Here is a 15,909-nt window from a genome sequence, read left to right as displayed (position 1 = left end):
AGAGGGGCTCCGCGGAAAAGGGTCGTGCGCTGCGGCACAGCGACGACCCATCAAGAAAAACCACGGGCAGAGCGAGCCCGTGGCCGTGGGACTCGGCGGGCACCAGAAGCGACCCCAGAAACGGAGAAGAAAGCCCGTAAGGGGCTCCGGAACGGGGAAGGGGAAGCGGTGCTGTGAGTTCATCGCTCTTTCTGCGGAAGCGAAGCCGCACGGCTGCTGCTGATGAGCGCTGACCTTTCTTCTTGAAACATCAGGCTTCAAACTACATACTCGTGAGTAAGGATTAAATTTTCGGGACTAAAAGATTTAAAATTTGGCTGAAAACGGGAGACGCGAAACAGGAAGTCCGTCTTCCGACTGTGCTTTAAAGATCAAAAGCAAAGACTTTGACAAGCGGGAAGCGCTTTAAAAGGGATTATAAAGTTGGGACTATCGTGTATTGACGGAATCGGATTTTAAGGGGGGGGAAAGGTTTTTGTTTTTAAACTTGTTGGATATGAAACGGGACTTTCCTCCCTTTTGTGGATTACAAAGGATTAAGAAACCAAGCCTCAGACTGCCAGGGGATAAGAGAACTGTCAAATTGCGGAAACTGTATCTAAAATTGAAATTGTTACATTTGAGCGATACTGACAGGATACAATCAGGGAAACTGTTTCTTGCACCTCTTTTGTGAGACTTTGCTTTAACTTGGGAAGAGCTCTGCACGTTAAAAAAGAGATTGAAGGACTTTTTGTAAACGGTTTGGGACTGCAGGAACTTTAATGGCGGATAAAAACTTTTCTTTCTTGTGAACTACAGTGGTACTCCTCCCAGTTGTCTGGGAACAGCATTTTATTTTTACTCTCTGCTGCTTTGTTATTTACATTTCGGAACTGTTTTTCCCATGGGACAGTATATAACTTGACCTTGACACAAAGACAGGTGTGGAATGAGTGGCCCAGGGAAAACAAGATCTGCAAAAACGAAAGCAAAACAAGCCCAACTTGTTCAAACAACCTTGACTTCTCAGTCACGTAGATCATCTGTCCCAGCTGTGTTGGGTGCACTAGAAGGGGAAGTTGAGCAGCCAGCATCAGAGGATATGGCTACAGGAGGATCTGAAACCTTTTTAAAACAAATATTGGAGCAACTGGCAATTTTGAACCAGAAGGTGGATGACCAATCGACAAAAATTGATCAAGCTACAACCTCTATTAGTAAACTGACTGACCAAGTTGCTCAACATTCACAAGTAATTGGGAACCTCAAGGAAGCAACTTTAGAAAATCGTAAACTGGCTGAGGAAGCCAATCAAAAAGCAGAACAAGCAGATCAGAAGGTTGAGGCAATAAAAGGGGAGGTAAGGCCGCTACACAAGCAGATCAGTGAACAGCAGGCCTACCTGTCTATGGTGGAGTTGAGAAATCGGGAAAATAACCTGAGACTGAGAGCTATTCCAGAGCTTGAACAGGAAGATCTGACTGGCTACCTGACAGCAGAATTCTCTAAGTTCTGGGGTATAGAAGAGGACAAAGATTTTAAAATTACAACTGCATTCAGATTGGGAAGAGTCGTGAGGAAGGACAGATCCAGAGACTGCTTGATTATCTTGAGATCCAAGCAGGAGAGAGACAAAATATTAGGCCTTCATTTTAAGAAATCACTTGTTATTCAAGACAAAAGAGCAGAAATTTACAGAGATATACCAAAACAACTTTTGGACCTCAGAGCTACATACACAGACCTAGCAAGACTATTGAGAGGCAATTCGATTCCTTATAGGTGGGAGTTTCCCCAAGGATTATCCTTTAACTTCAAAGGAAAGAAAGTTAAAATCAAAACAACAGAAGATAACCAGAAGTTCCTGAACGACCACGGAGAAGACCTTCAAAAGGGAGCAGCAGCATCTTGGCCACCGCCACCGCCTGGAATTGTACCAACACCAGCACCTCTGGGTTCGGACGAAAAGGAAGAGACACCACTATAGCACTAACAGATTGATCCAGGATGTCTCTGCAGCTTTTTAGTTGGAATATTAATGGCAGAAATTCCCCGGAAAAAAGAAGAAGAATCTTTCATATATTGAAAAAAGAACAATTGGACATTATTTGCCTGCAGGAAACGCATGTGACTAGGCTCCACAGGAAAGTGTTAATTAATAAAAGACTAGGCCAAGAATTTATTTCATCAGACAGAGTTAAGAAAAGTGGCGTGGTGATTTATGCAAAGGAGAACCTGTCACCGAAATTCTTATTTAAAGATGAGCAAGGAAGAATTTTGGCAATTGAAATACAAACACAAGGAGAAAAATTTCTGATATTAGGAATCTACGCACCAAATGAGGGGAAGTCGGAATTTTACAAGAAGCTGCATGAGATAATGCTGGACTATCTGGATTATTCCAACATCATTATGATGGGAGATATGAATGGGTGGTCTCTACTTACATGGATAAGTCACAGAATCAAAATTTAACTAAAGATGGCAGACTACCTAAAACTTTTTTTGAACTAACTGACAGTATGGATTTGATTGACATCTGGAGGACAAAGAACCCCTTAGGTAAAGAAGGAACATTCTTTTCTGAGGCCCACCTGTCATGGACAAGAATCGACCAAATATGGACAACTAGAGGGCTGGCACCTAAGACTAGAAAAGTGGAAATCTGCCCAAAAACTTGCTCCAACCATAACGCCTTGAAAGTGGAATTGAGACTCACTCCAATCGGTTCCTTTAGATGGAAAATGAATGACACCCTACTAAGAGATCAGGAGATCGTGAAGAAGGCCCAAAAAACTTTAAAAGACTATTTTGAAATTAATTTGAACACCTCGGTGGAAAAGAGAACAATCTGGGACGCAAGCAAAGCAGTAATGAGAGGGTTTCTGATACAACAGAATACGATCAAGAAAAAACTCTGGAATGGAAAAAAGGACAAGATATTAGAGAAGATAAGAGACGGAGAGAAAAAACTGAGACTAAAACCAAAATCCAAAGAGGTCCTAAGAGAAATTAAATTCCATCAAGCACAATATGCGAAATTGATAAACCAAGAAGTGGAATGGAAAATTAAACAAATGAAACAAAGATCATTTGAATCGGCGAACAAATGTGGAAAACTGCTGGCATGGCAGTTGAAAAAGAGACAAAAATTGAACTTTGTTACCAATCTGGAGGTTGAAGGGAGAAATATCCAGAAACCAGAAGAAATTAGAAAGTGTTTCCAGAGATACTTCAATAAACTTTCCACGCAAGGGCCTCAGGAAGTGACTGAGATAGACCAATTTTTATTTTTTTTTTATAATAATTTTTATTGCATTTTTTCCAAATTACAGAAAGAACAAAAGGATAGGCAGAATAGAAGAAAAAAAAAGAAAAAAGAACAGAAAATCACAACCATTTCAACAACTTATTTCAAATTTCCATTGGACTTCCCCACATCTCCCCCATAATGCATTCTTGATAATAAAGTTATCAGCAAATTATACCCTTATTTCGTGTGTTTCTTTATATTTTCAGTTGCAATTTAAGTTTAAATCTCTTATTCTCCATTTACTCTAAAGATATAACATAATGTCATTTTTACCCATTTAAACTTTGATTCTTTCATGAATGTTATCAATTTCATAGGTAATTAAATTTCATTGCTGGGGCTAACGTTCCAAATCATACGGCATCTTATGTTTCATATAACTTATAATACTTTTGCAAATAGTCTTTAAATTTTTTCCAGTCCTCCTCTATTGCCTCTTCTCCCAAGTCTCGGATCCTTGCAGTCATCTCGGCCAGTTCCATGTAGTTCATCAATTGCGTCTGCCAGTCCTCCAGTGTGGGCAAATCTTGGGTCTTCCAATGCTTAGCGATAAGGATTCTTGCTGCTGTTGTAGCATACATAAAAAAAGTTCTATCCTTTTTTAACACCTTCTGGCCGACAATGCCCAGAAGGAAGGCCTCTGGTTTCTTGGGGAAGGTGTACTTGAACACCTTTTTTAACTCGTTATAGATCATTTCCCAAAAGGCCTTCAATCTTGGACAAGTCCACCAGAGGTGAAAGAATGTCCCTTCAGCCTCCTTGCATTTCCAACATTTATTGTCAGACAAATGGTATATCTTAGCGAGCTTGACTGGGGTCATGTACCACCTGTATACCATTTTCATAATGTTTTCTTTCAAGGCATTACATGCCGTAAATTTCATACCGGTGGTCCATAACCTTTCCCAGTCCTCAGACATAATATTGTAACCAATGTCTTGAGCCCATTTTATCATGGCTGATTTAACTGTCTCATCCTGAGTATTCCATTTAAGCAGCAAGTTGTACATTCTCGATAATACCTTGGTCTTTGGTTCTAACAACTCTGTCTCAAGTTTCGATTTTTCCACCTGGAATCCTATTTTTTTATCTAGCTTAAAAACCTCATTAATTTGGGCATAGTGTAGCCAATTTTGCACCTTATCCTTTAATTTTTCAAAGCTCTGCAACCTCCAATTGCCTCCAATGTTTTCTATTATTTCCCAATATTTCGGCCAATATGCCTCCATATTGGATGTTTTCCGAGCTTTGGCCTCTATTGGTGAAATCCACCTCGGAGTTTTACTTTCCAATAAGTCTTTGTATTTTTTCCAGACCATATATATTGCTTTTCTGACAATATGGTTTTTGAACATTCCATGTGTTTTCCCCTTGTCATACCACAAATACGCATGCCAACCTAACGAATTATTGAAGCCTTCCAGATCTAGGACATCAGTGTTTTCCAATAAGATCCAATCTTTCATCCAGCAGAAGGCCGCAGCTTCATAATATAACCTTAAGTCCGGCAGGGCAAACCCCCCTCTCTCCTTTGCATCAGTTAGTATTTTAAACTTTATTCGGGGCTTTTTGCCCTGCCAGACAAACCTAGAAATATCCCTCTGCCACTTTCCAAAACATTCCACTCTGTCCACGACCTGCAAGGCTTGAAACAAAAATAACATTTTTGGCAAAACGTTCATTTTTATAGCTGCGATTCGGCCTAACAAGGATAATTTCAATCTTGACCAAATTTCTAGATCTTTTTTGACTTCTGACCAACATTTTTCATAGTTATCTTTAAACAGATTCAAATTCTTAGAAGACAGATTGACCCCCAGGTATTTCACTTTTTTAACAATGTTTAGTTCTGTTTCCTTCTGAAACCCCTCTGTTTCAGTAACCGTCAAGTTTTTCCCTAGCACCTTAGTTTTTTGTTTGTTCAGCTTAAAACCCGCCACCCGACCAAATTTCTGAATCAATTCCAAAACTCTTTTTGTACTAGGTTCTGGCTCCTGTAATGTTAAAACCAAGTCATCTGCAAATGCTTTCAGTTTATATTGTTTCGCTCCGACCCGTATTCCTTGTACCTGCCGATCCTCCCTTATCATATTCAGCAAAACCTCCAGTTAACGGATTACCAAAACTATCTCAGGAGAAGAGAACAATCTTGAACTACAGAATAACACAACAGGAAATCGAGGGTGCCATTCAGAATATGCAACTAGGCAAATCTCCAGGCCCAGATGGACTTACCTCCAAGTACTATAAGACATTAAAAGACTATTTGACACAACCACTAATGGAGGTTTGTAACCAGATTATGGAGGGGAGGAGGGCACCGGAAACGTGGAAAGAAGCCTTCATCACATTGATACCTAAACTGGAAACTGAAAAGACTCAACTTAAGAACTACCGTCCCATCTCACTCCTAAATGTGGATTACAAAATTTTTGCAGATATTTTGGCAAGTAGACTTAAAAAAGTGTTAAATGAAGTAATTCACAAGGATCAGGCAGGCTTTCTCCCAGGTAGACATTTGTCTGATAACACTACGAACATTATTGACATTTTGGAACTTTTGCAAACTAACATTAATACCAAAGCAGTGTTAATTTTTATTGATGCGGAGAAGGCCTTTGACAATATTTCTTGGAAGTTTATGAAGAAAAATTTGGAAGGGATGGGAGTGGGACGGGGGTTTGAAAATGGCATAGAAGCGATCTATTCAGAGCAAAAAGCTAAATTGATAGTGAACAATGTGGTGACAGAAGAGTTTAAAATTGAAAAAGGAACACGACAGGGGTGCCCCCTCTCCCCTCTTTTATTTATCTCAGTCCTGGAGGTGCTTTTGAACATGATTAGGGAGGACCGGTTGGTGCAAGGAATACAGGTCGGAGTGAAACAATGCAAATTGAAAGCCTTTGCAGATGACTTGGTTTTAACATTACAGGAGCCAGAACCCAGTACAAAGAGAGTTTTAGAACTGATTCATGAGTTTGGTCGGGTGGCGGGATTCAAGTTGAATAAGCAAAAAACTAAAGTTTTGGGGAAAAACTTGACACCTCTAGAAACAGACGGGTTTCAGAAGGAAACAGAATTAAATGTGGTTAAAAAAGTGAAATACCTAGGGGTTAATTTGTCTTCCAAAAACTTGAATTTATTTAAAGATAATTACGAAAAATGTTGGTCTGAAGTTAAAAAGGATTTAGAAATTTGGTCAAGACTGAAACTTTCCTTGTTGGGTTGAATTGCAGCTATAAAGATGAATGTATTGCCAAAGATGTTGTTTTTGTTTCAAACCCTACAGATTGTGGACAGAGTGGAATGTTTTTGTAAATGGCAGAAGGATATTTCTAAGTTTGTCTGGCAGGGCAAAAAGCCCCGAATAAAATTTAAAATACTAACTGATGCAAAAGAAAGAGGGGGGTTTGCCCTGCCAGACTTAAGGTTATATTACGAAGCTGCAGCCTTCTGCTGGATGAAGGATTGGCTACTCTTAGAGAACACTGATGTCCTAGATCTGGAAGGGTTTAACAACTCTTTGGGATGGCATGCATATCTGTGGTACGACAAGGTAAAGACTCATAAAATGTTCAAAAACCATATTGTCAGAAAAGCAATATTTATGGTCTGGACAAAATACAAAGACTTATTAGAAGGTAAGACCCCGAGGTGGTTATCACCAGTGGAGGCCAAGGCTCGAAAAAAACCCAATATGGAGGCCGGCTGCCCGAAATATGGGGAAATAATAGAAAAAATTGGTGACAATTGGAGGTTGCAGAGCTACGAAAAACTAAAGAATAAGGTGCAAGATTGGTTTCATTATGCCCAAATTCAAGAGGTTTTTAAGTTGGACAAAAAAACAGGATTCCAGGCGGAAAAATTGAAACTAGAGACAGAACTGTTAGAACCAAAGACTAAGGTACTTACGAGAATGTATAACCTGCTGCTTAAATGGAACACTCAGGATGAGACAGTCAAATCAGCCATGATAAAATGGGCTCAGGACATTGGGTACAACATTATGTTTGAAGACTGGGAAAGGTTATGGACCACTGGTATGAAATTCACGGCATGTAATGCCTTGAAAGAAAATATTATGAAAATGATATACAGGTGGTACATGACCCCAGTCAAGCTTGCTAAGATATATCATCTGTCTGATAATAAATGTTGGAAATGTAAGGAGGCTGAAGGGACATTCTTTCACCTCTGGTGGACCTGTCCAAAAGTGAAGGCCTTCTGGGAAATGATCTATAATGAGTTAAAAAAGGTGTTTAAGTACACCTTCCCTAAGAAACCAGAGGCCTTCCTCCTGGGCATTGTCGGCCAGAAGGTGTCAAAGAAGGATAGAACTTTTTTTATGTATGCAACTACAGCAGCAAGAATTCTCATCACAAAATACTGGAAGACACAAGATTTACCCACACTGGAAGAGTGGCAGACGCAATTGATGGACTATATGGAACTGGCTGAAATGACTGGCAGAATCCGAGATTTGGGAGAAGAAGCAACAGAGGAGGATTGGAAAAAATTTAAGGATTACTTACAAAAATTTTATAAGTTATATGAATGTTAAGAATTTGCATGATTTGGAAAATTTAGCTTCAGCAATAAGATTTGATGGTATGGGAAATTAAGTTATATTAATGAAAGGACTAATGTTTAAAACAACACTACATTTGGTTTAGAGCAAAAGTAAATTGATAAGAAGTATTTTAAACCTAAAATATAATTATTTGAAGGAACAAAAGAACGCACGAAACAAGGTGATAATTTGCTGATATATTTATTGTAAAGAATGCATGGTGAGGGAGACGTGGGGAAGTCCGGTTGGTTATGTTAAAATGTTTTTAGATAGATGACTTTCTTTTTCTTTCTTCTTTTTTCTTTCTGTTATCTCTTTATATATATCTGACTTAGTATCTGTATTTGGGAAAAAATGCAATAAAAATATTTTAAAAATAAAAAATAAATAAAAAGCATTTGTAGAAGTCGCAGTCATCCTATGTTCTAGCTACACTTTGCTCCTAACTGCCTGAAAGTGGTTTCTCTAGCCTAGGCTGGGGTATCCCAGACAAAGGAAATAAACAGGGCAATATCCTAAACCACCACATATAACACAAAGATCTCTCTCACCTGGTCGTAGGTCAGAAGTCTCTGAAGCTCATTTTTAGTGATCAGATGACAATGCTGGAAAAAAGCAAAGCAACCACAGCTACAGGCTAGCTCACGGGGTCGGGGGTCGGGGAGCAGCCTGCTGCCACTTCCTGCAATATGTAGTAAGACTGATAACTAGGATTGGGCAGTATGATCATATTAGGCTAGTGCTCTGTGAACTAGACTGACTCTTGAACTGCTTCCAGGCCCAATTCAGAGCATCCCATTTGGCCTTTCAAGTGTTTCAAGGTTTAGGAAAAGGGTACCAGAAGAAGGCCCACTTATGTTTGCACTGCCTCTCCACTGACTAGAATCCCTTTCCCAGGGAACTCCTGCTCTTTCAAGTATGGCAGGGCCTTTTCAGTCATGGCACCCAACCTTTCAGAATAATCTCCCAAAGAGGTTCACCTGGCCCCTGCTTCGATGTCCTTTCAGCAAAGACTTTTAGAATTTCCCCTGGTTCTTGAATTCATGGGCAGGGAGCTTGTGGCCCTCCAAACCCTGCTGTAGTACACAGGAACATAGGAAGCTACCTTATATTGAGGCAGACCATTGACCCATCAAGCTCAGGACGGACTACATGGACTGGCAGCAGCTTTCAGGCAGAGATCATGCCCAGCCCTAGCTGCACACACTGGTGACTGAGCCTGGAACCTTCTCCATGCAAAATGGCCACTCTGCTTTCGCGTTACTGCCCTTAACAAACTGCAACTCCCACCCCGATCACTGGAGAAGTTGCCTACATTTGCTATAATCTAATCTAGTACATCTCTGCCACTCGGTTTATGTTGCTCTCTACTGGCTGCTCTAGTAGAAACTTTAGTGGTGCAGCTGCAGCAGCAGGGATCGCCGACACTGCACCCTCCTGGTGTTGCTGAAGTGGAACTCTCATGAGCCCCAGTCAGCAAGGCCAGTTCTTAGCAATTATGGGAATTTTGGTCTATCAACATTTGGAGAGCACTATGCTGCCTGCCATAAAGAAGGCTGATCACCGAAGAATTGATGCTTTTGAATTCTGGTGCTGGAGGAGACTCTTGAGAGTCCCATGGACTGCAAGAAGATCAAACCTATCCATTCTGAAGGAAATCAGCCCTGAGTGCTCACTGGAAGGACAGATCCTGAAGCTGAGGCTCCAGTACTTTGGCCACCTCATGAGAAGAGAAGACTCCCTGGAAAAGACTCTGATGTTGGGAAAGATGGAGGGCACAAGGAGAAGGGGACGACAGAGGACGAGATGGTGGGACAGTGTTCTCGAAGCTACCAGCATGAGTTTGACCAAACTGTGGGAGGCAGTGGAAGACAGGAGGGCCAGGCGTGCTCTGGTCCAGGGGGTCACACAGAGGCGGACACGACTAAACGACTAAACAACAACAAATGCTGCCTACCCTGAGCTACACACAGGCAGGAAAGTTACAGAAACATGACTCAATTTGCTTCTACAGATAGCGGAGACCAGCAAGTTACATCAGCCAAGGCTCTCTCCCTCCAAGCCCTCGAAACGCACTCGTTTCCATGATTGTCAGCTGCGGCAGACCCTGGTCAGGGGGCAGGAAGCTCATTTGGGCACAGATATCCTTGTAATCCTGGTTTTGGCGCTCAAAGTCTTCCACGTGGGCAGCAAGGTGGGAATTGACCATGCAGAAGCTGGTATTGTTGCAGACAAGCCTCACGGCCACACACCCCTTGTTACCCTGCAGGGGCAGAGCAAAGATGCCTGTTAGTGAGCAAGCAGGAAAGAGGGGGGAACTGGTTGGCAGAGATTAGAAAAACAGGTAGACAGACAGAAAGATCGACGTAGGGAATTCCGCTCTCAGGGTCTACTCCCCATCTTCCCCATGATGCCTGTGCCCACTGTCTCCCTCATCACTTCCTTGATGCGGCTGAGCTGGTCCTTCCGGACAAAGATGAGCAACATCATTCCGACTAGACGGACCAGCTGCACCTAGAAGATGCAAGGTACTGGGATGTCTACCAGCTCTGTTCATTGCTTGCTGTCCTGGGCCGGCTGGATGCAGATAGGAGTGGCAGGTGGCACCAACTGGGGATCCCCCAAGGGAAGAAGGCTCAGAGCCAGGGAACTGGTGGGGGGTCGTCCGAGGGAGAAGAGGGAGCAGACTGTGAGCAAGAGGAGGTGTTGGAAACTGAAGAGGCAGGAGGGCAGGAAGATTCTGTGGCAAACAGCAGCCCAGAATCCGAGGCAGAAGTGGAGGCTGGAGGCGGGGGTCAAGAGGCAGAGATCAGGCAGGCTGCTGAAGAAGCCAGGGGGTCTCCCCATCCTGCTGCGATCAGCTCCCCTCCCTGCTGGTCTCCCAGAACACAGAGAAATTAAGAGGAGGGAGCAAAGACAGGCAAGGTGTCAGAGTCTCAGGTTGCTTGGGAAGGACCAGGGGGAGGAGGAGACTTCAGAGAGTGGTGGGAGGGTAGCAACCTTCAGCCTTCACAACTACCTCACTGGGGCAAGACCTGTTGGGAAAGGTTTCTGTGATCACGAGGCCTGACGGTTTGGGTTTCTTTGAATGAAGAATGTTGGCTTCTTTTGAATAAAACACCACTGACTCCAGGTGTTTTTTCTTGCTGACCTCCTCCTCCTCCTCACTCCAGCTCCTGACAGCTGTCTGGCTGCTGAAGAAATGGGTGGGGTTGGACTTACTTTTTTGTACTTGGATTTGGAACGCAAAGCCTTTTCCACAGCTGTCAGCCACTCTTGCTCCTTTGTCGAGTCCAAGTAGAAGAAAGCCTCTGTGCTCAGGTCCAGCTCCTGGAACCGAATGCCCAAGTGCCAAAGAGAAGGATGTGGAACTGCAGGAATAGGACTCCAATCGGAACAGACGTGCTGCTTAAATATGGAAAGACAACAGGAGTGTGTGGCAGGTAGGATTACAAGGGCAGGCAAGATCAGGACCAAGAACAAACAAGTAAGACCAGCCACTTCTTCCTCAGCTTAGCTATTCGGGGCCCCAAAGGAGCTTTGCTAATGAAAGAAAAAAAGCTTTTCCCTTGTATTTTTTAAGATGTGTCAGCCAGCCTGATATCTAAGCACTATCCCAGTAGCCACAGGCAACCAGAAATTCTTTGAAGGCAAGTGAGTTGGTTGGTCTCTCCATTCTTCCTTCACCTGGCAACCTGGTTTCCAGGCTGGCTTTCCGGGAGCAGAAAACCACCTCTCAGATCTGCTGTGCCAAGCTTGTTTGCTAGAAAATTACCCCGTAACACCCTTGTCCTCTTTGCAAACCTCCTAAATGGCTAGCCTTCTGTGTTTCCATGCTGGCCATGAAGGAATGGGCATTCCCGACTCTGAAAACAGCACAGAAATACAGCCTGTCTAGTAAAGGGGTAAAAAGAGCAAGCTAAACAGCCTCTGTAAAACAGTAGGATCTGAAGCTGCTAACCACATACTGATAAACATATCATAAAAGCAGACATGAAAAACAAATGGCCCCTGGGTACTACTAATGGTACAAGGAAATAACCAAAGCAAAAACTTTGTTTGAAGTAGTAAGCTTAGCATTATAAGGATGACCCACACCAAGTGTTGGGGGGGGGGTCACACCTCCCTGTCCTCCAGCACAGCTTTTAGGAGGAGTTCCAAAGGTTTTGCTTCAGTTTTGGATTAACTGCATCTTGTCACAATGTCTGAAGCTGCACAAACCGCTTCATTTGAACCATGGCTCATTGAAACAAGCCAACTTCCAATCGTGGGTTTACAAAGCTTTTAAAATGAATCACCATAGGATCTGGACACACCAAACTGTGGTTAATTTAAAATCCAAGTGGAAGCTTCCCAATAGGCTTGGGGTGGGGGAGAGGTGTGCAAACCTGGAGGAGAGGCTGCCGTTCTGCTCATAATATGAAGCCACGGTTCAGTATGTGGCACCAAGGAAAATTGCCCACCACAACTAATACTTTCCATTACCCACCCATGTGGCCTGAGTGAACAGGACAGACTTTGCCTGGCACCCAACAATAAAGCTGTCATGTAGATGTCGCTTTCTCCAGCCCCAACTCTGATACAGGTTCCACTGGTCTTTGCACTTTTGCATGATCTGACCTGAAATTCTGGGTGTTGACATATTCCTTCTTTCTCTTGGCGAGGACGTGCTTGATGAGTCCCTCTCTCTGTCCGGACTGAGTATGTGTGGAAGGCACAAAGAGCTGGCTCATAGTGTGGGTCACTTGGGGTTGCTTCTTGCTCATGCTCTCCTTGTCACGGATACACCTCAGGGAGATGAGAACAGAACTCAAGTAGTCCTTAAAAGCAAGGAGGCGGGAGGGCACAGTACACCTCTAAGGCAACTTACAGCCTGCTTGGTGGCAGCGGTGGGGGTGGAGGCCCCCGGCGGGCACTCATTTGCTGATTCTGCAGGTTTCTTTCCTTCTCCATGAAGTTATCCTCGAATCCCAGAATTCCGGAGAGAGGAAAAGACTTCTGAGGTTAGAGAGGCTTCAGAACCGTTTGGGGACGTTTCGGGAAAGGAACTTAGAAAATACTTTGAATTGAAATTGAAAAGTGGACTATTGGAGAGCTGGATAGAAAGTTAAAGGGAAAATCGGGAGGAGCGAACGGAGAGACTCTAGAAGTGGGGAAGACAAACAGAGGGGAAAGAGAGAGCAAGTCAGTCTGAAGGCTTTGGCAAATTCCCCCCCCCCCTCCACCAGCCCCCGCTCCGTCAAACCCCACGACGGATTAAAACTACCCCGACCCGCCGTACCTGCGTTCTTTTTAGCTCTCCAGCTTTTGTAGCCTGTTGCCATACTGTTTTAACACCAAAAGGAACACAGCGCGCAAGTCCCTGTGTGTGAGAAGAAACAGCTTGCTTTTGTCTGGGGGATGTCCGGTTGGGCCTACCTGAAGCTGGTCTCCCCAAAGGACTTAGAGACTGGGAAGGAACTTTTCGCCTCTTTCTTTTTGGATTGAGCCTGCGTCGCTGAATCAGCCGTTTCCTTGACGTCTGCCTCTTTTTTTTTTTTTTTGAGACTGGGATTAGACTCTTCATTTTTGAATCCAAACTCTTCCCCCTCCCCCTCTTGGAGAAACTCAAACTTGGCAGAGAAACCCTGAAACTCTAGGGATCTCTGTCCCAGCGTCTGCCTTTCTGTCTCCCCTCTCCCCCACCTGTCCCTCCCCTTCCCATGCCCACCTCCCCTATCTTTTTTGTGTTTCAAGCCCTTCGACTGCTGGTTGCGTCTAAGGGAATATTAACAGGATAAGAATCCTTGCTTACCTAGCCAGGCAGTAACACTGCATGTGGCTGATTTAAGAAAATAGGACAAGAACCTGTTATACGGGGGAACGGATTAAGCCAAACAAGTGGCTGAAAATCAAAAGAGAAGCCTTCATATTACCTGCCTTATTTTGACTGTATTAACTCCTTTATTGCTTCTCCTTCGGGTCATACCTCCAGAATATCCTAACATTCCCCTTCCCTCTCATCTTTGGCTTTTTCACACCTTTATCTTTCAGCGGAAATTCATCTTTTTTATCAGCCAAGTGCAAGGATATGTAAATTAGACGGGAAGGCCCCCAGTATGGTGCAAGAGATCTAATTGTGTATCGAGTCTGAAAATAGAGGGGACAGATTTACATTGACCTAAAAGATATTACTAACATAAACATTGTTTGAATCCAGGGAGCAGGTCAATGTAACTCTTTTTGTGATATCCAAAATACCCAAGATTGTATGCCCTGCCGGGAAAACCACAAAAACCCTTAAGTTAATTCATTGTGAGGGGTGGGAGGTGGGGAGGGGAGGGAGGTGGACAGATGACGGGGAGAGACGGAAAGAAGGCTGTGGGAACACCAATGGATAGGAGAACTTCAAGGCAAGAGGAAATAAAAGACTTAGATGCATTATGGCTGAAAATAAAAGAGGAACTCAGACAGAATGAAACACGTATAGAAAAAAAGTTAGGAGAGATGCAGGAATCCTTTGATAAAAAGATTGAAGTTGTTACAGGGGAACTCTCTAACAAAATAAAAGATTTAACAGTCAAAACAAAGTCTTTAGAAGAATTAAATAAAAAAATGCAAAAAGATTTGAGAGACCAGAGAAAAGAAGCTGAAAAAGCTAAAGAAAATTTTGGAGAATTGAGTAAAACTCAAGAACAGGTGTTAGACAACCTAGCCTTGATGGAGATGAAACAAAAGCAGTTAAACTTAAAATTCAGAGGAATAGGGGAAGAAAGAGAGGAAGATATAAAAGGGAAAATGATCAAAGAACTTGCGACATGGCTTGTATTGAAAGAAGAAGAGGTTGCGCAAAAGATAGAAAACGCTTTTAGAATAAAAATAAGACCCAAACAAAACAGATTGAAAAAAGTCCCAGGAGATTGTTTAGTGATCTTCAAATCGATAGACATGAGAAATAGGATTTTGAGAGAGAGCTACCAGAAGAAACTGGTAATTGATGGAAAACCAATTATTATTTTTAAAGAAATTCCAATTAGATTACTTCGGAAAAGAGAGGGCTATAAACAAATAGTTGGTATTTTAAGGAAAAATGGCATACAACATAGATGGGAATTCCCAGAAGGGATTTCCTTTTTTTACAAAGGGAAAAGATTTAAGATAACTGATAACCAGGAAGTCAGCAAATTTCTACGTAGATACGAAAAGGACCTCGGGGGGTGGAGGAAAGACATGGGGAGAGGGATGGAGAGAGGGAAGAAAGAGGGGGGGTGCGTTTGGAGGAGAGACTGGAGAGGGAGGGAGGAGCCGGGGGAGGAGGGGATGAAGATGAGGGGGAGGAGGGGGAGGAGGAGGAGGAGGAAGAGGTCGAAGAACAAACAGAAGACAAACCAACCCGAGCCTAAACAGACAAAACCAAACCGGGAAATTACTGACTTATTAGTAGACAAAAGTGATAATGAACCTTAAAATCGTAACATGGAATGTAAATGGTTCGAACGAAAAAGCCAAAAGGAATAAAATTGCAAATGTGTTGAAAAAGGAAAAATTGGATGTAATCTGTATTCAAGAAACCCATGTAGCTAAAAAGCATAAACATGTCCTAACAAACAAACTCTTGGGTACGGAATTTATAAACTCTACGGAAGAAAAAAAAAAAGGGGGTGGAAGTATATGTGAAGGAAAAATGGGAACCAAAAATGATATACAAAGATGAGGAGGGGAGGATACTAGGGGTTCAAATCAAGTTCCAGGGAGAAAAGATTAATGTAGTTAACATTTATGCTCCAAATACAAACAAACCTGAGTTTTTCAAGAAATTAGAACAAGTATTATTAGATCTAGATGACAACAAGACGATATTATTGGGAGACTTCAACGCGGTGCCGTCACCAGAAAGGGATAGACAAACGGAAAACAGAAAACGAAATCAAGGAAAGTTACCGAAATCATTCCAAGATTTGGAAGAAAACCTAGACTTAATAGACATATGGAGATATAAACACCCAACAGAAAAGCAGTTCACCTTTTTTTCCGAAGCACATAAAAGCTGGGGCAGAATAGATCA

At 42.7% G+C, this 15,909-nt stretch overlaps 1 protein-coding gene across 1 annotated transcript in view; it reads right to left on the bottom strand.

Moving 5' to 3' along the window:
• LOC309523272 (inositol polyphosphate 5-phosphatase OCRL-like) overlaps window positions 1-15,909 on the bottom strand; it is a gene marked incomplete at both ends in the record, with an annotated part of 68,060 nt that overhangs the window by 33,326 nt on the left and 18,825 nt on the right. Inside the window, 6 exon segments of the mRNA XM_082207053.1 lie at window positions 8,417-8,547; window positions 9,942-10,151; window positions 10,259-10,379; window positions 11,088-11,270; window positions 12,449-12,653; window positions 12,736-12,863. Of these exon segments, the coding sequence (XP_082063179.1) occupies window positions 8,417-8,547; window positions 9,942-10,151; window positions 10,259-10,379; window positions 11,088-11,270; window positions 12,449-12,653; window positions 12,736-12,863 (978 nt within the window).

This window comes from Podarcis vaucheri (genome assembly GCF_965113315.1).
Source record: "Podarcis vaucheri genome assembly, chromosome: W".
Classification (NCBI taxonomy): Eukaryota; Metazoa; Chordata; class Lepidosauria; order Squamata; family Lacertidae; genus Podarcis; species Podarcis vaucheri.
Note: the sequence above shows the minus strand (reverse complement) of the source record. Positions and strands in the feature narration are given on the sequence as shown.